Below are 24,973 nucleotides of genomic sequence, written 5' to 3'. Positions count from 1 at the left end.
TGACCGCCGCATCGGCTGCGGAAAAGAGCCATTTGCTGACGGAATTAAATAAAATGAAATTGAATTTAATTGATTTAACTCTTCTTTTTTACTCCCAATCTCTCTCTTCCTCTTATTCTCTGATTGATATAGCGGTTCGGCCGTTGGTGAATTACCATCGTAAGTAGCAATTTTCTTTAGTGTTTTTATTTTAATGTCAAATAAATGCAATTGTTGCCCCTCCCCCTCCATTGTCAATGACAATTGCCAATTGGTTGGCTTTTGTCCATTGTTTAATTGCAATTTATTTGGAATTATATTCCAATTATGTTAATTGTTTGTCATTTTCGTAGAATTGGAGAAAATTAATTTCAGTTTTATTTTCCAAATTGGATGTTATTGGATATTTTTTATTAAAATATAAATGTGTTTGTGGTGATGGGTAAACAACAACAAAACAAGTTCTTCCAGTAAAATATAAATATTCTGTTAGAAAATCTAATTGGAAAAATTTTGAGGCCCTCAGAAATATAAATTGGGGAGGATGACTCTTGGTGTGTAGTTCTGAATTGCATTTTTGAAAATTTGATCGTAAAGGGTAGGACGGGCAGGTTGTAATTTTTAACAAACAATTAACGATACTAACAGGTACTGAATGCAGTCCCATGGTGTTTAGCGAATCGATAAAGCCTGAATTCTATCCTACTACTACTATTTTGCAAATATACTCATTAATATTTCTACGAATTTCCTATTAAATTTTGCGGTAATCAGTTTAGATATGGAAATAGCTCGCACATATACCATAGTCCGATTTCACTTTTATTGTGCACTAAATGTGTAGTATCTGATCAAATAGGTTAGATTTTCGCACATGCGACCGGATTCGCCCTAGAAGTATGTGTTTGAAAATTGAATCAGTAGGCCTATTCTATACATTTTTAACAACTTTACTAATCGCATTCGTTTGTTTTGGCTTTGTTACAATAACAAGAGTAGTTAAATGTTACAGAATACAGGCTGAAATAAAAAAACTGCAACAAAGTCAAACGCCATCATTTTTATATATTTTTTTTTTAAATTTTATTGAATGAAGCAAAAAATGTCGGAAATAGCATCCACTTTTAGAATATGTTTTGATTTGTTCGAATTGGTCATCTTTAGCACGAATTATGGCCTTCAAACGGCCAATAAAGCCGTCACACGCTGCCCAAATGGTGCTCTGCGGCATTTTGGCCCATTCCTGGCGGAGCGCTTGCTTGAGGTGATCGACACTTTGGTATTTTTTAGTGCCAACCTTGCATTTCAAAATGCTCCAGACTCAATAATCCAGATTGGTATCCGGAGATTTTGGTGGTCATTGTGCGCTGGAAATGAAGCGATTGTGCTGAGTCCTGTTGAAATGTCCAAGGTCTGCGGCCAAGATGTTTGCGTACCCAAGGCTTTGATACACCCTCCCGAATATTTTCGCTATATTATTCGGCATTTATTCTGGTCGATTAATACGAGCGGAGAGCAACCATCGGCTGTTATAGCGACCCACACCATCACCGTGGTCGGCGCTTGAGTTCTGGTGGTCAACCGATGGTGCACATTTTAAGCTGACCTCTTTGGCAAGTAAACTGCTGGACAACAAATGTTTCCTCATCGGAGATAACCAAACTCGCCAGTTCACCACTTTCGGCCAAGCGAAGCAACTCTTCAGCTCTTTTGAGTCTATTCTCTTTCTGCAGCGGTGTAAGTTCTTGCACTTTTTGGAATTTCAATGGCTTTACCCGAGCTCATTTTTCATTAATTTGCCGAATGGAATATTGCGATATGTTTAGCTCACGAGCCATTTTTCGGCCACTGCGACGCAGTTTTCGATCAAGTCGCTTCTTTACTTTTCGAACCATTTCTGCTGATGTTGCTGTTTTCCTCCGTCAACTTCCTTGACGTCGGTCTACGCTACCAGTATCACGGTAACCAAAATGCTTTTGTACGCTTGTAAACAATATAACGACCTATCACTGGAATACTTTTAACAGCTATTAGACGAGTGGCTTAGAAATGACAACGGTCTGAAGTTGGTAACAGTTTTTTCATCTAACCCTGTATATATATTTCATACGATTTTATATTTAAGCTTTCTCAAAGTCATAATGCAGTGAGGGTTACAGAAGGGGCACCCTCGTATTAATATCTATAGAAGAAATGTGGAAGATCTTCTTGCTAGAGATGAGATGCTGAATACCTAATTACAAAGTCTTCTAGTCATAGACGAAATTCTTTTCTAGGCATAAAAGAGCTGCTGAAGCTTCTCTATACATAGACAAGCTGATGAAGCTCTTCTAGCCATAGACGAGCTTCTGAAGCTCTTCTAGTCAAAGAAGAGCGACTGAAGCTCTTCCAGCCATAAAAGAGCATATGCAGCTCGTCTAGTCATAGCAGAGGAGATGTAGCTCTTCTAGTCATAGAAGAGCGGATGAAGTTCTTCTAGCCATAGAAGAGCTGATGAAGCTCTTCTAACCATAGAAGAGCTGATTAAGCTCTTCTAACTATAGGATAGCGGCTAAAGCTCTTCTACCCATATAAGATCGGCTGAAATTCTTTCAGCCAAAGAAGTCCTGCTAAAGATTTCTACCCTGATAAGAGCTGATAAAGCTCATCTATCCATAGAAGAGTTGCTACAGAATTAGCCATAGAAGAGCGGCTAAATCTCTTCGAGCCATAGAATAACTAATAGAGCTCATCTATCCATAGAAGAGTTCCTGCAGCTAATTTAGCTACAGACAAGCAGCTGAAGCTCTTTTAGCCACAGACAAGCTACTGAAGCTCTTCTAGCCATAGAAATGCTGCTGATGACCTTCTAGCCATAGAATAGCTGCCGAGGTTCTTCTAGTGGTGGGTAGGGTATCATGTTGTATCATTAAATACTCGTTTCTTCAATTCTGCGGAACAACTTTTCCATTCTTTTTAATATTATTCTTAATAAAAATTATCATTCTTTTCTTTTTCACAGATGTGTTCATGAGTATATGGATATATACTCAGAAGTGCAATCATCGGAACCAGCAGAACTGATAAACTCACCATTTGGTGGCCGTTATTGTGGTACAATACCACCCCGACAACGCATTTCCATGTATCGTGCCATAGCTATTTCATTTTTTACCAATAAAAATCTAACCACACCGGATCTATTCGAGGGCACTTTTAGATTTATAAATGCATGTAAGTATGACACGTCCCCAAGCGTATGTCACATCCCCTCTATGCCATCTTTGAAATAACTCAACTTTTCCCCATCCGATTTCCATTTTAGCGGAATATGAGATTGGTATACCAATTGCTGGTTCGCCATGTTCCTATACGATAACGCCCAGTTTGAGTATAAACAAGACGGGCGTTCTAATATCGCCCACATACCCGGGTGCCTATCCCAAGGATATGTCCTGTACATATCAGTTTTTGGGTGAATCTAATCAGAGAGTTCGTTTAGAGTTTCGTGATTTTGATCTATTTTTTGGTGGACCACAGTGAGTACCATTAATGGCTGCAGTTTTACACAGAGCGAGAGATGGAGAGCCATTGCGAAGAGCTTTACTCTAAAGTATATTTTCTTTAAGCGAAAATATACTTTAGCTGTTTAAAGCCTTGCTTTATGCTTCAAAATTATTAACAAAATTCCATTTCCAATTTCTTTTTCTTTTGTTTTCCTTGTTTTTGTTTTATTTCTCTCTAATCACTTCTACAACAAAAACGAAACTATCATTCTACTTTTCAAAATCTATCAGCTGCCCATTCGATTATGTTAAAGTTTACGATGGTCCCGACAATTCATCAGCATTAATTGGTACATATTGCGGACAGCAAAGAAATCTAGTTTTATATTCCAGCGAATCGAGTCTCTTTGTTCATTTTTTTACATTATCGCGCACCGCAAATACCCAAAATCGTGGTTTTAAAGGAATTTATGAATTTAGTGAAAGTTTTGTTAAATTAGATTTTATACGTAAGTATTGAACAACCAACATATGGTATTTTATTGTTCAGTGTTTTATTATATTTTTGTGTGATTTGATTCATTTCATTATTTAAGTTTTTTTTTTCAATCTGTCTTCTATTCGAAATATGAGTGAGGCATTTCGAGTTCATTGAATGTATATTGATAAACATGCTAAAATTTAAATACTCGGAAAATTGTCCGAGAGTTTTTAAACCGCAGAAAAACGGGCCTGGTCGTGGAATCGAGCAAGGAGAGAATAGTTAAATAAGGGTCCTTCGATTCTAAGAAAATACTTTGTTGATGGAGATGGAGAAATGCACGGACGGACAGTGAATAAGGAAGGGTGAGATGAAAAACTGCAAACAACTTCAGACTTTTTTGATTTCCAAGCCACTCGTCCGACAGCTGTTAAAATTATTCCGGTGACAGCTCATTATATTGTTTACAAGCGTACAAAAGCATTTTGGTGAGAATTTTCCAGAGAAAAAGTTATTCGTAATGGATTTAAGCGTGATAGTGTGATTTCTTTATATTTGGCTGGAAAACCACAAGTGGCCGCCGTTAGAGAACTCCAGCATTTAAATGTGAATAAATCTTTTGTGTCTCGTTACCGTGATACTGGTAGCGTAGCCCGACGTCAAGGAATTGGACGGGAGAAAACAACAACATCAGCAGAAATGGTTCGAAAAGTAAAGAAGCGATTTGATCGAAACGCGTCGCAGTGGCCGAAAAATGTCTGGTGAGCTGAACATATCACAATATTCCATTCGGCAAATATTGAAAAAATGAACTCGGGAGTAAAGATTTGCTTCGCTTGGCCGAAAGTAGTGAACTGCCGAATTTGGTTTGCTCCGATGAGAAAACATTCTCTGTCCAGCAGTTTTTAAACAAACAAAATGATCGTGTTTACTTGCCAAAGAGGTCAGCTGAAAATGTGCACCTTCGGTTGGCCAGCAGAACTCAAGCGCCGACCATGGTGGTTGTGTGGACCGCCATAACAGCCGAATGTCGCTTTTCACTCCTATTAATCGACCGTGGCATCAGAACAAATGCCGAATATTATAGCGAAAATATTCTGAAGGCTGTATTAAAGCCTTGGGCACATTTTTGCTGCAGACCTTGGACATTCCAACAGGACTCAGCACTGTCGCACTCAGCACGCGCCACCCTGGAATGGTTACAAAATGAGGTCCCTCGTTTCATTTCCGTCGCACAATGGCCACCAAAATCTCCGGATACCAATCCGTTGGACTATTGTATCTGGAATATTTTGGAAAGCAAGGTTGGCACTAAAAAATACTCAAGCAAGCGCTTCGCTGCGAATGGGCCAAAATAGCCCAGAGCACCATTCGGACAGCGTGTGACGGTTTCATTGGCCGTTTGAAGGCCATAATTCGTGCCAAATTTGACCAATTCGAACGAATCTAAACTTATTCTAAAATTTGATGCTATTTCCGATATTGTTTGCTTTCATTCAATAACATTAAAAAAATGTAAAAATTATGGCGTTTGACTTTTTTGCAGTTTTTTATCTCACCCTGTAGTGTTGTATGTTTTATACCCTACACCCATTTTATTTTCGATGAATTTAACACTTTCCCCGCATTCGGGTCAAATTTTCAGTCTGGGGTGTGCGAACTATTAGCGAATGTGATAGTTCGCATTTTGTACAACAAGTTAAAATGTGATTTTCAATGATCCCGTCCAAAGGGAGCTCCTAACCATATTTTGACCAAAAAGGCCCCTTTGGTAACTCGCTCGACGGAATACACCTCAAATGCACAGAACCCAGCTTAATCCGAAAATTTCACAAAAAGTGGAATAGGGGAGAATTTACGCCTTCTATTTAGATTACTGTGCGATGTAAACTTTCAAAATACCGGTACAAGTGTCTTCTATTTTTTGCTCATCATATAAATTTTATCTGTAATTATTTTTGAGTTACACAATATACTGTTTGGGAATTACACTTTTGCGACAAGATTTTTTTTACTAAGAATCCCTCAGAAGGTTTGGCGAAAGCCAACAAAATACCAATAAAGACAAGTACTGGTCCAATGGCATTTTGTGGAGGGTCACAGGAAGTAGTATTCATTATGATCTTCAATTACCAAACTTGAAACAATTCCCTTAAAAAATGTCGCACCAATCTTCAAAATGCCGAAATATGGGGTCTATATGCAGAATTTTTTAACAGAGCTATATATACTCAATTCGAAGTTCAAGTACCAAATTCCAAACAACTCTATTGAAAAAAATTGACTAATATAATCAAAATACTGGACATTCGGGATCCATTCAAAAAGACACCTCCGTGAACTCAATGTACCCTCTATAGAATGGTGGTGTGTATTAAAAACATGCCATGCTAAACCCTGACAACTTTATGAATCACAAAAAATCCCAAAGGATATGTCCACACCATCTGGATAAATCTAAGCAATTTTTGGTCGAGAATATTTCCACTCAATCAATTTGAATTTTTATTTAAGTTTTTCAGCATTATTTTCGAATGGATTTTGATTTACATTTCATGGCTAATTGTATGTGTTTGTTATTATTGAGTCAATACTGAAGCGGAGGAACTTTGATGTATTTTACAGCACAAATGAAATCTTTTGTTAGATTATTTTTTATTCTTACATTTATTGGTTATATAAAATTGCAAAAACAAAAAACTTAATACTAATTCTTATCAAAAACTTACAACTCTTTTCCCTCCTATCTACATAAAAAAACCCGAAAACAAATCTAAAAACTTCCAAACTATCAACAACCCTTGTCTCACAATTCAAATGAATCGAACTCTTCAAACAAACTAAATTTGACATCCAACTGTTCACTCACACACACCGCCAAACAAATAATCATCGTTTTTCCTTCGCTAAAAAAAAATTAAAACAAAAACAAACAAACAAACAGGAGAAAATGATGGCATTCACATACGTGGCTCCGAATGTGATCAAAAGATTTTATCAAAAAAGGAATCCACAGGTTTTGTCTTATCGCCCAATTATCCTTATCCCTATATACCAAAGACAGTGTGTAGGTAAGTAACAATAAAAAATATGGCCATATATGTAGCACAAACAGAGAAATCGTATCCATTCATACTCCTTCCTTTTAGATATTTCATTTATGGTATGCAAGATGCCCAACATTTGGAACGGGTGCGTTTGGAATTTTTGGCATTTAACATACCAAAAGTGGAGCACAAGGATAAGAGCGAGTAAGTCCATTATCGCATGGTTTTAAATTTAACAAATATCTTCTAAAAATATTATTTGGTTTTCAGATCAAACTGTACCGATGGCTATCTGAAGGTCTATCTGAAGGGACAAGAAACTGCCGATGCTTACGACAAATTCGATTACGAATTGTGTGGCAATGAAACTCAACGTGTTGTTAGTGATGGGCCCCGTCTGGCCATGGTCTTTAGTTCGGGTGAACTGCAGGGTAGGGGTTTCAAGGGTAAATACACCTTTGAAACCGAGTACAAAATACCCGGCACGGCGGCACCCGACGGCACCTGTAGCTTTACCTATGTCAGTTCATCGAAGAAACGCGGCGAATTGAACAGCCCCCGCTATCCATCGAATTATCCCTCGGATACGAATTGCTCGTATCTGTTCTTGGCCGAGGCCAATGAACAGGTTACAATTGTATTCGATCATTTCAAAATCAAGGCCGATGGAAATGCAAATGTTACCGCCGGGGCATATGGGTGAGTATTAGATCAACCCTGTCCCCTTCGTACCAAACCTAATATTTCTCTGCCCGCAGCTCTGTTAATTGCTTTGAAGATTGGTTGGAAATGTATGTCGTCTATCGGGATAATAATGATCGTTTTCTTGGTCGCTATTGTGGTATGACAGCACCCGGCCCCGTCGAGAGCCCAAGGGGTGCGGTGGGCTTGCGTATTACATTGCATACCGATCAAGAGAATGTGGCCAGTGGTTTTAAGGCTCGTTATTTTTTTGAAACTGCTAAAAGTGAGATAGGCGACTGTGGAGGCAACTTTTCCAGTGAAGATTCAGGCATTATAACATCACCGAACTATCCTGCCGGTTATAAGGCCCCGGGACGTGGCATGGCCTCAATGGCCTGTAATTGGTTGATGACAGCCAAACAGGGCTACAAGCTTTCAATTCATTTTGAACATTTCTCATTGGAGGGTGATCCAGCAAGTGAGTGTGGATAAAGATTTTCGACGTTATGGAGCAATTTTATGTGACATGTTTGTTGTTGTATTTTAGATCGTGGTTGCCCTGCTGCTGTTTTGCGTCTTTGGGTAAATGTGGACTCTGATCAGCCGCCATTGGAATTGTGTGGGGAAAAGCCACCCATGGAACAATGGCATTATATTTCTACGGGACAAACGGCTCGTATTAGTTTTACCACCAGTGACAAAACTGTTGGTGCACCGGTAAGTTGTGGAAGATCTTCTGGAGGTCCTCAATCTAAAGAATACCGAGCCTAAAAATGTTCTTAAACCCTCTGTATATACAAAATGTCCTCTACCTATAGAAGATCTTTTGAACGGCTTCTTTCTATAAAAAACTTTAACAAGGCAAAATTCTAAAAAAGGACTTTAAAATTGTCTATCTACCGAAGACATTTTATCAATTTAAAAAAGTCATCGTCCTTTATCAAGTCCTCTTTCTGTAAAAAAAAATGGTGCTGAAGATTCTTTACCAATGGAAAACCTGTTGAACGGCTACTTTTTTTATTAGAAACCTTAAAAAGTCGACTGTCTACAGAAATCCCTTATGTATGTAAGACTTTTTAAAGGTCTCCATATATTAAGGAACTTTTGAATGTAGTTCTATTCTTAGAGGAACTTTTGTAGTTCTTACCTGTAGAAGATACATTGAAGATCATATAGATGACCCTTTGTAGGCTCTCTTATTATAGAAAACCTTTCGAAGATCCCCAAATTATTGAAGATATATATTGAAGATATACATGAACATTCAGCTATAGAAAACGTTTTTAAAAATTCTTTACCTAAAGCAGACCTTTCGACTGTTCCTCATCCATATAAGATCTTTTGAATATTCACTCTCTCTTTCTCTCTCTCTCTCTCTCTCTCTGTAGATGACTTTTTGAACAATTTTAAGTGTTTATATACATAAAAATAATTTTTAAGACTTTTGATAGTTCTTAAGCTTTTGATAGTTATTCATCCATAGAATAGTTTTTGATGGTTCCACCTCTTTTTTTTACAGACAACCTTTCAAAGGTTCTGTCTCTCTCTCTCTCTCTATCTGTCTCTCTTTCTCTCCGAATATGACCATTTCTTCTAATGAGCCCTTCACTCTAAAAAAGATCTTTTGAATGCCCTCTATTTATAGAATAACTTTAAAATGTCTTTCATTTACAGAAGAACTTTTCGAGGCCCTCTATATTTAGCTATAGAAGGTTCCCAATCGGTTGAGGGTAAAGGGGTTTTTGAACGACGTCTTTCAATAGAAGAACGTTTGATCTGCTAAAGGTCTTTAATTAATAGAAAAATTTTCCAAGACCCTCTTTCTTTAGCAGAAGAAGGTTTTCTGTTTATTGGGGTTTATAGAATTATATCTATCTATTTAGCGTCTACTTTGTAGAGAAGATCTTTTAAAAGGTCCTCTGTTTTGTTAAGACTTTTTTGACCTCTCTGCTATCCGCTATAAGTTGCAACATCAATGAAACATTCTTTTTAGGTCCTCTATATATGGAACTCTATTTTTGGAACTGTTGAATTTCCATTTAAATTACCTTTTGTTGAGTACATTCAAACGGCCATTCATTAAAGAACCTTTGGAAGTCCTCCCTCTACAGACGTCCTTTGGAAAACCTTATAAAATTGGGTTACTTTTTTTCGGCAAAGATCCCATAGTAAATTAAGGCTTTTTCAAATAAGAAAGATTACAGACTATTTGAGGGTCGTTCCTTTATAAAAGAACCTTCATCATAAGGCTCTCTATTTCTAGGAGACCTCTTGAATGTCCCATTGAACGACCTTTTGATTGTCCATTAAAATACATTTGGAAAGTCCATTTGAAAGTATTCTATCTTTAGAATTTCTTTTAAAGACCTCTATATCTTTTACGATTCTTTTCGGTTAAAAGGTGTTTTGAGATAAGTTAATTCCCTTGTTCTGTTTATACCCTCCACCACACTATGGAGGGTATATTAACTTTGTCATTCCGTTTGTAACTCATGTCAGACCCAACAAAGTATATATATTCTTGATCAGCGTAATATTCTAAGTCGATTTAGCGATGTCCATCTGTCGTTAAATTCGTAAATGGGCCATGAAGGTCAACGTTTTCATATAGCCCCCATATAACGGTACCTTCCTATATTCGGTATTTTGATGATTTTAGTGATATTATTAACCGGAATTGTTTCAAATTTGGTATTTGATGTTCTTAATGGATACTACAGCCTATGACAGAAAATTGCGTGTGCAGCTCCACGTGTTCTTATAGCCCCCATATAACATTACCTCCCAATATTCGGTATTTTGATGATTTTAGCGTCATTATTCACCGGAGTAGTTTCAAATTGCGAATTTAGAGTTCGTAATGGGAACTACAGCCTATGATAGGAGATTGTCTGTACAGGTACTCGTCTTCGTATAGCCCCCATATAACGGTACCTCCCTATATTCGACATTTTGATGATTTTAACGTCATTATTCACCGGAGTATTTTTAAATTATTTATTTAGAGTTCGTAATGGAAACTACAGTCTGTGACAGAAAATTGTGTATGCAGTCCCAGGTCTTCGTATAGGCCCCATATATCAGTACCTCCCTATATTCGGTATTTTGACTTTGATTTTAGGTACAATACTCACCGAAATTGCTTGAGATGTCGTATTTTAAGTTCGTAATGGATGCTACAGCCTGTGACAGAAAATTGTCTATGCAGACCCAGGTCTTCGTATAGCTCCGACATAACTGTACCTCCCTATATATGGAATTTTGATGATTTTAGCTACATTATTCACCGTTTATTTCAAGTTCGAACTTGAATATGATAATGGCTTATGACAAACAAAGCCTATGTAGGTTTACGTCGTATAGACACCAATATAACGGCTGTATTCAGTGTTTTTAAGGTTTTAAAAGAATTTTTAACGAATTCTATTTTTTGAAAATTTCCAAATTCGTTCTAAATGGTGGAGGGTATTCAAAGTTCGGCCCGGCCGAAATTACTGCTTTTCAACTTATTTCTTTTAAAATTTCAATCATATTTTTGTCTCATTTACAGGGCTTCCGCATTGTATGGACTGAAATACAAGATTCTGGACCAGGACCACCGGCCATTGGTTTCCTCTGCGAGTCCACGTACCATTTCCAGTGTGAAGTGGGCTACTGTATATCGGATAAATTGCGTTGTGATGGTGTCAAGAACTGTGGTCCCAACGATAATAGTGACGAAATGCACTGTGAGTCGTGAGTGAGTCGAACGGTTCAGTTCATTTTTTTACTTTTTTTCCTTTTAATTTGATTTAAATTTTAAGTTTGAATTTTGATGCGCAAAACTTCTTCGTTTTCAAACAAAGGAGTCGCAAACAAAGCAACTGAAAATGAATTGCTTTGGATTTCTAATAAATCAAAACCATGCGATTTGATTTATCGGGAATTTTGTAACAACAATAAGAGCAATTATCATCTTTAGTTTTTAAGTTTCATTTTGAAATTTTTCATTTTCATATTTTTTCATTTTAGTTGTTGTTTATTCAAAAAAAAAATTTCCTTTTTTCCATTTTCCTTTTTAATTTTCTTGAATTCATTACAATTTCCATATTTATATGAAACTTGAACCCGACGATACACTTTTTCCAAACTAAAACCAAAAACTAATCTTAAACAAATTGTTTTTCAATAATTTTACAACTATTCAAAACTAATCTTAATCTAAATACCATATAACTAAATTTATCTAAACTATATGCTAAAAAGTTATTAAATCAAATCAATCATTATGTCGTCTTCACACCAACTAACATTAGAATTTCTTTTGACTGTGACTGTTGTTTAGAGCCGTAAAATTGAATTTTGGGTCACACTTTTTGGATATTTTAATCCTTTGAAATTTAACTTCAAAAAAAGGGTTTTAACAATCAAAAACTGTGTTCTCCCAAAAATCACCATCACCACCTTCGTCTCTTAGAGTATATTGTGTAGGTTTTCTCTTCTTAGTTGATGTGTCTTTTTTGAAACAAATGAGAAAAAAAGCAAATTTAAAAAATAATTGTGTGTGTTGCAGTTGTTTTTGTTTTGTTCAATTGTAAAATGCATGAATTTAAAGTTTTTATGATTTTAATTAATTTGAAGTTGTTCACATTATCTGCAACATCATCTTTGTGTGTGTGTGTGTTATTCTCACAATTATTGTTTTTTTTTAGTTGTTGCACTAAAAATCCATTACAAATACAAGTTGATTTTTGTTTTATAGGTTTTGAAGGGAGACAAAGGCAATTTGTAGGGGTATTGGTATTATAACAACACAAATATAAATATAGGAAAAACTCAGTTGATCATAATAGAGCTAAAAATAGAAGACAAGTGTATCACCGTTTTGAAAGTTTACATTACAAAGTATTTACATTACAAAGTAACCTTAGTGAGGGGAAAAGTTCGCGGTTTCATCTTTTTTTTAATTTGTGAATTAAGATTTCTTGGAATCGGGTTGATAATTTAACGATCAAAGGTTCTTTTTGGCCTTTTTATACCCTACACCACATAGCAGTAAGGATATTATGACTTTGTATATTTTTTTGTAACCTGGAGAAGGAAACGAGATAGACCCATAGTTTTGAGGATATTCATAGAATCACCTTCTGAGTCGATTTATGCATGTGAGCCCATTCGTCCATACATATGAAATTTGGAAACAGGGTACCCTATTGAAAATGGTGATAATCGGATCAGATTAAGCTATATCTAGCTTCCACTCAACCGAGTGAAGAAGAAAGTACATCAAATTTGGTAAAAATCGGTTGAGATATATTTGGTATTTGGTACCTAATAAAACATACAAAAGAGAAATACCTCTGCCACATTTTATCAACCGATTTCGGGTTAATTGTGCACCAAATGACCAATATCAGTCTAAAAGTCCTGAATTTTGGCACATCCGACCGAATTCAATCAGAAGTAGAAGGACATCCAAGTCGGAGAAAATCAGTTGAGATATAGCTATAGCTCCCATATATAGGTTTCGGCTCCGATATATTTTGATACCCTCCACCTTGGAAAGGAGGGTATATTAACTTTGTCATTCCGTTTGTAACATCCATAAATATTCGTCGTAGACCCCATAAGGTATATATATTCATAATCAGTATAAAATTCTAAGTCGATTTAACGATGTCCGTCTGTTTGTCTGTCCGTCTGTCTGTCTGTTGAAATCACGATACAGCCCACATTATTTGACGTAGAGCGCCAAAATTTAGCAGAGCTATTTGTATTGTGTCTAGGATGGTTGGTGTTGAAAATGAGATATATCGATCCACGTTCTGGTATAGTCCCCATATAACGGTACCTCCCGATATTCGGTATTTTGATTATTTATGCCACATTTTTTCACGGATTTGTCTGAAAATTGGTACTTGTAGGTCATAATGGATCCCTGTGCGTGTGGCAAAACATTGCATGTATGGGTCCACGTTTTGGTATAGCCCCCATATAAAGGTACCTTCCGATATTCGGTATTTTAATTTTTTTTGCCACATTTTTTCACGGATTTGTCTAAAAATTGGTATTTGTGGGTCATAATGGGTTCCAGCTCCGGTGGCGAAACATTGCATGTATGGTTCCATGATTTGGTATAGCCCCTATATAACGGTGCCTCCCAATATTCGGTATTTTGATACTTTTTGCCACATTTTTTCACTGATTTGTCTAAAAATTGGTATTTGTGGGTCATAATGGGTTCTAGTTCGTGTGGCGAAATATTGTATGTATAGGTCCACGTTTTGGTATAGGCCCCATATAACGGTACCTCCCAATATTCGGTATTTTTATGATTTCTGACACATTTTTTCAAGAATTACTCTGAAAATTGGTAGTTGTAGATCATAATAGGTCCCAGTTCGTGTGGCGAGTCATTGTAATTATAGGTCCACGTTTTGGTATAGCCCCCATATGACGGTACCTCCCGACATTCGGTAATTTGATGATTTTTGCCACATTTTTTCACGGATTTGTCTGAAAATTGGTATTTCTAGGTCATAATGGGTTCTAGCTCCTTTGGCGAAACATTGCATGTGTAGGTCCACGATTTGGTATAGCCCCCATATAACGGCACCTCCCGATATTCGGCATTTTAATGGTTTTTGCCACATTTCTTCTGATGTTTCCTTTACCCTAAGGTGGAGGGTATTAAAAGTTTGGCCCTGTCGAACTTAATGTTTTTTTACTTGTTTTAATATAATCCTTCTCGAAGTGATATCATGTACTCTCTGGCAATGTTATTTGGCATAAAAGATAAGGAAGCGGTGTAGGGTATCGTATTGTCGGCCTGCCCGACTTTTGACTTTCCTTACTGGTTTTTAAATATGATTAGACAATCCAGTTAAATGGAATCGTAGCAAGTCAAAATAGTCTTCAATCATATTTGTCATATGATTCTACTATAGGCTTCAGAATACACCAAAAATATTAATGGAATGGTTAAAGCCAAACTTTATGTGACTTTATTATTTGACTATAAGTCACCAAAGATTTTAACTCAAATGAAGTACGGCTTTAACCCTATTATATGTTTTTCATATTTATGAAATTCTGGCATTTAGGTAGGATTTAGAGTTTTCATGTATTCTAGAACCTATGATAGAATTTTATGACAAACAATGTTGTAGAATATTTCAATTTAATCTTAGTCCGAGCCCAAGGAATCTTAATCCAGTTCTATTTTGTCCCTACTTTTACAATCTAATGTTTTTTCTGTAATTATTCTTTGTGTTACACAGTGTATTTAAAACTTTTAGGTATTGAGATATTGGTATTGAAATATTACAAAACAATAGGCTTCTAGTTTCGAAACTATAATCTAGAAAAAGTTTCATATCATTTTGACAAGAATTGTCGATCGATCCTTTGCTAAAATTTATTATCAATTTTAAATTTAGATTTTTGGGTTAAATTGAAAGGTTTGGCGGGATCCGCCACATAATTTTTTTTTTTTTTTTAATTCTATAAAAAAAACTCACGGATTTTTCTGAAAGTGTTTTTCAGAGGTACTTACTTACCCAATAGGAGTTGTATAAAATTATTGATTTTTGGACACACATTTAAAAAAAAAATCCCCTAATGTCGAAAAACGCCCCATTTTGGGAGTCCACAATATGCATTCTAAATTATAGCTTACACTATCATCTTTCCTGCATGCAGAGATATGGGTCTTTAAGCCCGGACAATCCGATTCTGTTCAGTTTTTTTAGATTTGATACATCGTTTAAGTGGCCGGCCTCCGACCGGGGCTTGAGATTTTTTCCCTCGGGTCCAATGTCCAACACCGGTTACGCAAACCAACGTTTTACTAAATTTATTACTTTTTTAAGTAGCTGGCATTCGGCTGGGGCTTGAGATTTTTTCCTGTGGTACATCCAACACCGGCCAAAGTTTTTCTAAATTTGATACTCCTGTTAAGTAGCCGACTTGAGATTTTCTCGCCCGGATATGTCAAACACCGGCTACGCAAACCAACGTTTTCCTAAATTGGAAATTTCTTTTAAGTATCGGGGCTCGAATTTTTCTCCTCTGGGTATGTCCAACATAATCGGCTCGTCCGTGTTCAATGGCCCATATCTCTGGTTCCATAAAAGATAATAACACAAATTGTAGGTTGGAGTGTAAGCTATAATTTAGAATGTATATTGTGGACTCCCAAAATGGCGTATTTTTCGACTTTTGGGATTTTTTTTAAATCCGAGTCCGAAAAATCAATAATTTTGATACAAATCTGGATCCGTTTTAAATAACCCCATGTGACAACTTGTTGGATACTTCTTTTCATTAGCCGAAATCAGGTTGCAAATACCTACCTCTGAAAAAAATTCAAAAAAATTCGAGAGTTTTTAATAAACTAGAGTTAAGCCGATCATCCAGTAGCCTACACCATTAGTCCAATTTCTGAGCGCATAATCAATTATGTTCAGCTGTATTTCGCAAATGGCTTCACAAATAAAAGTCCAACGGTGTCAAATCGCAGCTCGAAGGTGGCCAAACGACATCAGCCCTGCGGCTGATAATGTGATCTTCAAAAACAAAGCAAAAAAACAGAAAGTGTGGCTTAGGATATATGGCACGTAGCGCCGTCCTGTTGAAATCAATCGTTGGCAATATCCTCCTCTTCAATTTCTGTGCACAAAAATTCGTTTATCACTAACAGCTAACGTAACGGACACTCTTTGCTCATTTTCGAAGAAAAATGGCGCCCAATTGTACCTCTGAACAAAAATCTGCACCAAACAGTGACTCGTTTTGAGTGCATCGATTTTTTCTGTGCGTAAATGTGTCAAATTTCCTTTTTTACATCCGGAGCTGGTTGTGCTTCTCTTCTTCGCAATATTTCCCAGCGTTGTTCAAGCGTATACCCAACCATATTCGCTCAGCAAAAGGATATATCTAATTATCTTTCAAATCAGACATGAGCTAAGTGTTACAATTCTTGTTTAAAACAAGTTGTTATGTGGCAGACCTTGTATATTTTTCGGATGGTGTCTCCAACTAACGTTTTGAAAATTTGCAAACGGAATACAAAACTTTTTTTGACTATCCGTACAAAAAAAAAATCCAATGTATAAGGAATACGTAAGCAAAGGCTATAGTCGTGCGGGGCCGACCATGTGATACCATCCTACAACACTACAATATGTTCGAAGTCCCCTTATATCCAAATCCATTTTGGAAGATTTCGTTTTTGAAATAATGTCAAAAGGTTGCCCATAGTTTTTTGACCCGGAGAATTTGGCCAATATTTACGCACTCCATAATTTTGTTAAACATTCAAAACAATTTCACACGAAAGTTGTGGTCCATTTTACAGCTAAATATAATCCAATGGTCATCCAAAATGCTAGACTTCTTCCCCGTCCTTAACTCTCTTCTGATGCGAAATTCCGTGTCGATTATTTTTTTTTTTTTCAATTGTGGCCTATAGAGCGACTGCAAAATTAGTCCATTGCACCTCTAAATGTACATTTTAAGAACAATAGGCTTTAATTCTGACCCTAACCCTACCTTATGCAAAATTTCGTGAGGATCGGACGATATGCATATAATACCCTCAAAACGTAGTGTTGGGGGTGTAAAAATTTAGAAAATTTACAATTCAAAACTTTAAATCAAATTGAAAAAATCGCATGCGATAAAAAATATGACAAAAATGAAAAAAAAAATCGACAAAACATAGTCACTTTTTTTGGTATATTTTTTTGCGATTTTCTTAGATTTTATCGTTTTCTGGCAAGAGACCATTTCGAATTGATGGGAATTGTGAAGCGGTTCTTGATTTATAAGCAGAATAAATAAGATCAATTCATTTACATATATATTGTACCTATTTTGCTATATATCCGATTTCTTGGCTATTAATGGCCAGAAGTTATCTTTTAATGTATTTGTGATTTGGCTGGGATTGAAAATATTCGCGGTTTAGTGGAAATTTTCCTATTTTCTTACATAAAAGTTATGACCTATTTTACCCGCCAATTATTGTCCGATGGCCACCCAAATTGGTAGATTTCTGTCCTAAACTCTAACTCCATGTAAATTTTCGCCTATAGAGCAACTGCAAAATCAGAAAATTTTTCTGTTTTTGTAGTGTTGTAGGATATAAAAAATGTAAAAATAACAAAACTAGCATATCATGCAAATTTTGGAATAGAATATTTATTTCGACCAGAAATAGTCAAACAATTGAAATAACATGATTTTAAATATTTATATACTTTTTGTTCATATTTTAGTGTTAGGCATTGCTTTCTTTGCATATCAAGTTAGATACGTACACTTCATTTTCGTACCAAGTCATTTTGCTTATTTAGTAATTGACAATGGATATAACGGAACTCATTGTTTGTTTATTTCTTATTTTCTTGTTTATTTCTTCTTTTTCTTTCCATTCTAAACGGAACTGTCTCTCACCTAATTGCCATCCATCGAACATTATCCATATCCTTTACTCTCGTTATCTCTACTTTAACATTAAATAAATAAAAAAAAACTATAACAACAACTATCAATCAATCAAACAAATCATTGAACAACAAATGTATATTTTTCTACTTTCTTGTTCTTCTCTACTTCTTCTGCTGCTGCTTCTCCTTCTACTACTTCTTCTACATATTTCCATCCAAAACGATCACAATAAATCTTTTGCCACTCCACTTCACTACACACCTCCAACAACACTGATTGAAACCCAAATATTTCTCATGAAAATAAAAAACCCCAAAACCAACACAGGTGACGGAACAAGTTTAAGACACTCAATACTCTTGGCAACAATTAATTTAGCAATATTACTAATAATTACTTAACATTGATTTAAATCGTCTATTGAATGCGAACAATGTGCTGTTGTTTGGAATAATATTGTTAAATTAACTTGAAATTCCCAAAACCAATTCGCTGAAATAATTTAGAATTCATTTCAATCTGCTACCAAACTACCACCCAATACTACTCTACTACTATCCACTACAACTCCTTCCACTACTACAACCACAACCAACCAACCAACTACTACTACCATATTCATATACAATTCGATCAAATCCAAAATAATGTTAAACACGTGAGTCTCAAATCCAAATCAAATACTATTTGCAAAATATATATTTTATTTAATTATTATTATTATTATACGTTCTTTTATCCATATAATTGTTTGCTTTAATATAATTTATTTTCCTTTTTTCGACAATTCTTAGTTTTAATTTCTTTTTTTTTTTTCTTTAATAAATTTTGTATAAAGAAACCGAAACACACATTATCACATTCCAAAAACACAAAATCTATAAAACAGAAATCATTTTGTATTATTTTTTTTTCGAAGAAAAAATAGTTTTACAGACACAAAATTCACGTTAAAATTTTGAAAGAGATTCTAAGACTAATTGGTATTTGCCATAAACTATTTGTTAGCAAATGTCTGATCTGGATGTTTCGGCGAACACAAATTTTGCGTACCAAATTCTATAAGGATTCAAAAAGACAAATTAAAAATAAATATTAATATTAGTAACGTATAAAAGAGTCTTCATGTTTTTCATGATTATTTCAAAACATAAGTGGTCCTATTTGCAATAATATTTCTATTTATTTTCACTTTAAATCGGCTGCGTTTTAAATTTTTACTCGTGGTAGAATTAAGAAGGTAACCTTGGGCAATTTTATGTTTATAATGTTTTCAACATTATACTTTTGACAACTTCACAATGTAAATGTATAAACTCAGAGATGGGAGCCTGCTTTCAATGAAGTAGAATGTAACAAAGAAAATGATAGAAAATGCAGAGCTGGACTCTAGAGGGTGAGATAAAAAAACGCCATAATTTTTACATTAATTTTTAAAATTTTATTAAATAAAAGCCAAAATGTCGGAAATAGCATCAAATTTTAGAATTACTTTAGATTTGTTCGAATTGGTCACCTTTGGCACGAATTATGGCCTTTAAATGGCCAATGAAACGACCACACGTTGCCTGAATGTTGCTCTGCGGTATTTTGGCCCATTCCCGGCGAAGCGCTTGCTTGAGGTGATCGACACTTTGGTATTTTTTAGTTCCAACCTTGCTTTCCAAAATACTCCAGACACAATAGTCCAACGAATTGGTATCCGGAGATTTTGGTGGCCATTGTGCGCCGGAAATGAAGCGAGGAACCTCATTTTATAACTGAGTCCTGTTGGAATATCCAAGGTCTGCGGCCAAAATGCTTGCGAGCCCAAGGCTTGATTTAATCGGCATTTATTCTGATGTCACCGTCGATTAATACGAGCGAATATTGGTTGTTATTGCGGCCCACACCTTCACCATGGCCGGCGCTTGAGTTCTGGTGGCAAACCGAAGGTGCCCATTCTCAACTCACCTCTTTGGCAAGTAAACACGATCATTTCGTTTGTTTACCAACTGCTGGACAACGAATGTTTTCTCATCGGAGAAAACCAAATTCGGCAGTTCACCACTTTCGGCCAAGCGAAGCAACTCTTTAGCTCTTTTGAATCTATTTTCTTTCTGTTGTGGTGTAAGTTCTTGCGCTTTCTGGAACTTCAATAGCTTTACCCCCAGCTCATTTTTCAATATTTGCCGAATGGAATATTGCGATATGTTCAGCTCACTTGCCATATTTTCGACCACTGCGACGCGAGTTTCGATCAAGTCGTTTCTTTATTTTTCGAACCATTTCTGCTGTTGTTATTGTTTTCTTCCGTCCAATTCCTTGACGACGGGCTACGCTACCAGTATCACGGTAACGAGCGATGGTACGAAACTCAAAAGATTTATTTACATATAAATGCTGGAGTACTCTAACTATAGCCACTTGTGATTTTCCAGACAAATATAAAAAATCACACTATCACGCTTGAATTCCATCACGAATAACTTTTCTTTCTGGAAAATTCTCACCAAAATTCTGGATTCTCAAAAAGGACAGCTTCTCTTTTCGACGATTCTGCGACATGTCCCACAACCCAAGCACTTTGTTCTCCATTGGTAATTTTGTTAAATTCCTCACAAAAACCCTCCGAAGCGGAAGCAGGCATTGCTATTAAAAGGCCGCCAGAGGTTTCAACAGATTTTCCAGCTTTTAACTTTGCATAAGTGTAGTTAAGTTTTTCGGCAAATCCCAAAATATTTTTAATTATAGGCAATTTTTCGATATAATGAGCTGTCACTGGAATAATTTTAACAACTGACGGACGAGTGGCTTAGAAATGACAGCAGTCTGATGTTGGTTGCAGTTTTTTTCATCTCACCCTCTATATACCCTAAAACTACAACCCCTTAAATACATATAATTAATAAACAACATAAAATCTACGTTAATACATTTTATTCTCAATACTTTCTATAGACCTGTCTTTCTGTTTATCCTCTAAAGATAAAATTAAAGGCCTCCCATTGGCTTCTAAATTTATAAACTGTTTTCGTACAACTACACAGCTCTTCTATATACAAATCTTTTTATTAATATTGACCCTAAAATTTTTTAGGATATCTAATAATGTATAATTTTTGTGTACTTTTCCGTATTTTCGTAAAATTGGTCCAACCCAAATTAAAATACAAAATTTGCTAAACGAGTAGGCTTCGTCTTTTTATACTATCCACCTTGGAGAGTATGTTAACTTTGTCATTGCGTTTGTAACGTGCCTAAATATTCATCGTAGACCCCATAAATCATAATTAGCATAAAATTCTAAGTCGGATTTACGATGTCCGTCTGTCTGTCCGTCCAATACAGTCCACATTTTTTGACGTAGAGCGTCAAAATCTAACAGGACAAATTGTATTATGTCTAGGGTGGTTGGTATTGAAAATGAGATATATCGGTCCACGTTTTGGTATAGTCTCCATATAACGATATTCGTATTTTGATGATTTTTGCCATTTGTCATGAAGGATTCTAGCACATGTGGCGAAACATTGTATGTGCAGGCCAGGGATGGAAAATCAAAAATTTCAAAAGGTACTAAAATGGTACTTTTTTAAATAAAATGGTACTTTTCTATAATTTTTTTAGAGTTACAAAAAACGTTTTATTCAGTAAACAAAACAAAACAAACATAACAAATTCATTCACCTATGTATTTAGGTACATATGTATCATGGTAGAAGAATATAGGTAGACGCGTCGACACAGCTGCTGGGATTGAATGAAAAATTATTTAAATTTGTAAAAATTGTTGAAAAACGCTAATTATAATAGCCTCCGAATGACGTAGTATAAGAATACATATAAAAATCCACTTATATTTGAAAAAACATTTAATTTTTTTTTGACATATCAATGCTCCCAAGCGTTGATGCGTCTACCTGTATTCTTCTGCCATGATATGTATATACCTTCCAGGAACATAAAATGTGAGATCATTTTTTCTTATATAACATTCTGAATTTTGTAAAGTTATTTTTATGATTAATTTGTTATTTCTCAAGGAAGTTGTCTGGAATTTTGTAATCAAAACAGCAAGAATTATTCGATTTAAGAAGATCTTTCGACCTTATGAGATTAGAAAGACTTTCTAGCTGTAGACGATTTCTTTCTTTAGTCTTAGTGGCATTTTGAATTGAAAATATTCGTTCAACATTCACTGAAGAATGGGGAATTGATTATATACCAAAGGCAATTCATGATATATCTGGGAACATTAATTCCGCCAATTCGTTTTTAATAACACTAACATTAAGCCAAAAATCACTAATATTACCATTTTTACATTTTTTAAGTTTAGGATAATCAGATAATGCTCTAAATTGAGAGTTAATGTTTTCAAAATTTTGTTATTCCTTGGGAAATGTATTGACTCTTTAAATGATTGTTTCCACTTTTTGAAAAATTCCATGTTTGCCTCAGTCAAAACACATGATTGTCATGGTTTTAACTAAAGATGGCAACATTTAGATTTACAAAATATCATATATCGATACCTTTATCGATATCACTTATATCCATACATTTGCAATGATAAACGAAGTTAATGCCAATGGTGTCGTAAGAATTTGAATGAAGCAACGCGATCTTATTTAAACGTCGATTTACACTAATTGCATTATAATGGAGATGCCTTATGTGAAATTGTACTGAATTTCCCGCGGGAGTGAAATTGTACTAAAAAAAGTACCATTGTACTGAATTTTCCATCCCTTGTGCAGTCCCATTTTTTGGTATAGCCTCCATATAACGGTACCTCCCGATATTTTCATGATTATTGCCACATTTTTTTCACGGATTTGTCTAAAAATTGATATTTGTTGGTCATAATGGGTTCTAGCGTTTCATTGACCCTAAGGTGGAGTGTATTTAAAGTTCGGTCCGGCCGAACTTAATGCTTTTTACTAGTGCTATCTTAATATATTGTATAAATTAACTCCTAAAAGGGTTAAATAAATACATTGTTTTTCTTTTTTTGTAACTCCAGATCAGATATTTGCTTTAGCAACTTCAAATTTAAATGGATTCACTCTGCAATATTAAAAAAAACATTTGTTCGAACTCAATTCATAACTTTTCACCATTTGTATAATTCATGTATTGTTTGGTAGCTTAGGTAATTTAGGAGCAACTTTTTCGTAGCTGTAGCAACTGTTTAAGAAAAAAAAAAAAAGAAAACCTGCCCTAATATATAGATCTCCTCCATGCAAGGGATTTGTTAAGTAGTTAGCTAGTTGTTTTTGTTCATTTTTGCATACAGCACGTACATTTTTTAAATTACATTCATGCACTCCAAATCACCTGAAGTAATTTTACTAAAGTAAAACTCGATATTACAATTCCCACCCAATTCACAATGCACAATTCCATCCATTCTCTTCACCGTGTTTATACATTTAGATTAACGTTTAGTAAAAATGTAAAAATTGACATTGGCCCCATTGCCCCGTATTCATTTTGTAGATTTACCGAATAAAGGAAACAAATTAAAGAAACTCCTAATAAAAGATTTTCACACTAAACATACACATGAGTATGCTGTCAAAATCGGATTTTGTGTGAAAAGTAAATTCAAAATGAAGAAATATTTGTGAGCACACAAAGCCGATTTTGATGATATACATAAACCTCATGACATATTCTTGCCGCCCTGCCCCATTTACTTTCATTAACATCCCAAATACATGTATATTTTAATACATATAACTCACCACAGAAAAATAAACATTTGTATATCCATTTTTATGTATTATTTCAAATATTTCATCACATATATATTTGTAAACTCTTATATATATGTATGTATATCTATATAAAAAATTTATTTTTAATATTGTATATATATATATATATAAATATTTTTATTTTTATAATTAAACGAAAATTAAGTCATTTCAAATATTGAATATTTTTTAACAAATGTGAAAAATATTTTTTTGGCTCTTTTTTCGGCATCGAAACAAATGCTGCGTAACACAGGTACCACAAAAGCACAGGCGGAGGATCACGGCGTTCTAATTATAACAACACTTCTCGTCGTCTCGTTCCTAATTTGTCTCCTATGCATACTCTATCACTCCAGAAGAAAACGTAGACAGCAGCTTCATCAATTGGGTCTGCATCGTAATGCTCACTATGATTCGCAAACAAGTGCCACGGGTAAGTGGATCAATTGATCGATTTTTCCGTTTTTTATTTTGAATTTATGTTTGTCTGTTTTATTTTCAGTTTTTAGAAGATTTTAAGTTGTGTGATTTTTATTTTGTGAAGGTAAATTGTGAGTTTTTAAACATGTATGTGTATATAAAGACCATCCGCTTGGAATAATTATTATTTTTTATTAAAATTGTGATTGAATTTTTGAAATAGAAATTATATTTTTATACCCTCCACCATTCTATGGAGTGTATCTGTAAATTCTTTGTTTAAATGTGTTGCCTTATTAAGGCGTAGGTCATTTGCTGATGTATCCAGGGCTCCTTTGAAAATTCGTTAAAAATGGACCCTGGTGGATCCAAGGGCTAAAAAGTTTTCGTTAGTGCATCCCCTCCCTTGAAAGTTCCTTTGCAATCCAGGTGGAGAGCCCAAGAGTCCTCTCAAAAAGGTCGTGCAAAAAAATAAAAAGAAAACAGTTTTTATGACTTCCACCATTCTATGGAGGGTATATTAGCTTTGTCATTCCGTTTGTAACTCCTCGAAATATTTATGTTAGACCCCACAAAGTGTATATATTCTGGATCAGCGTAAAATTCTAAGACGATATAGCGATGCCCGTCTGCTTGTCTGTCTGTCGTTCTGTTGTAATCACGTTATCTTTAGAACGAATTGAGATGGAAGGCTAAAAT

The 24,973-nt window shown here is 35.2% G+C and overlaps 1 protein-coding gene across 5 annotated transcripts in view; it reads left to right on the top strand.

The window, feature by feature from the left end:
• Positions 1 to 24,973, top strand: part of LOC101900370 (cubilin) — a 402,236-nt gene that overhangs the window by 370,139 nt on the left and 7,124 nt on the right. The window contains exons 6-17 of one of the 5 annotated variants that reach the window (XR_009342384.1): positions 133 to 159; positions 2,981 to 3,192; positions 3,284 to 3,497; positions 3,756 to 3,973; positions 6,890 to 7,016; positions 7,095 to 7,196; positions 7,263 to 7,691; positions 7,751 to 8,154; positions 8,224 to 8,393; positions 11,227 to 11,411; positions 24,108 to 24,287; positions 24,357 to 24,398. Coding sequence is in view for 3 of the 5 variants with exons in the window: in XM_059123382.1 (XP_058979365.1) it covers positions 133 to 159; positions 2,981 to 3,192; positions 3,284 to 3,497; positions 3,756 to 3,973; positions 6,890 to 7,016; positions 7,095 to 7,196; positions 7,263 to 7,691; positions 7,751 to 8,154; positions 8,224 to 8,393; positions 11,227 to 11,404; positions 24,108 to 24,287; positions 24,357 to 24,373 (2,278 nt within the window). In the remaining 2 variants the exon portion in view is untranslated. Of the gene's footprint in view, positions 1 to 132; positions 160 to 2,980; positions 3,193 to 3,283; positions 3,498 to 3,755; positions 3,974 to 6,889; positions 7,017 to 7,094; positions 7,197 to 7,262; positions 7,692 to 7,750; positions 8,155 to 8,223; positions 8,394 to 11,226; positions 11,416 to 24,107; positions 24,288 to 24,356; positions 24,399 to 24,973 lie in introns of those variants that run through there. The other 4 variants (XM_059123382.1, XR_009342385.1, XM_059123377.1 and 1 more) reach the window with 4 other exon arrangements.

The sequence above is a fragment of the Musca domestica genome, unplaced genomic scaffold, assembly GCF_030504385.1.
Source record: "Musca domestica strain aabys unplaced genomic scaffold, Musca_domestica.polishedcontigs.V.1.1 1, whole genome shotgun sequence".
Lineage (NCBI taxonomy): Eukaryota > Metazoa > Arthropoda > Insecta > Diptera > Muscidae > Musca > Musca domestica.
The sequence above is the reverse complement of the archived record's forward strand: the minus strand, read 5'-3'. Positions and strand labels throughout refer to the sequence as shown.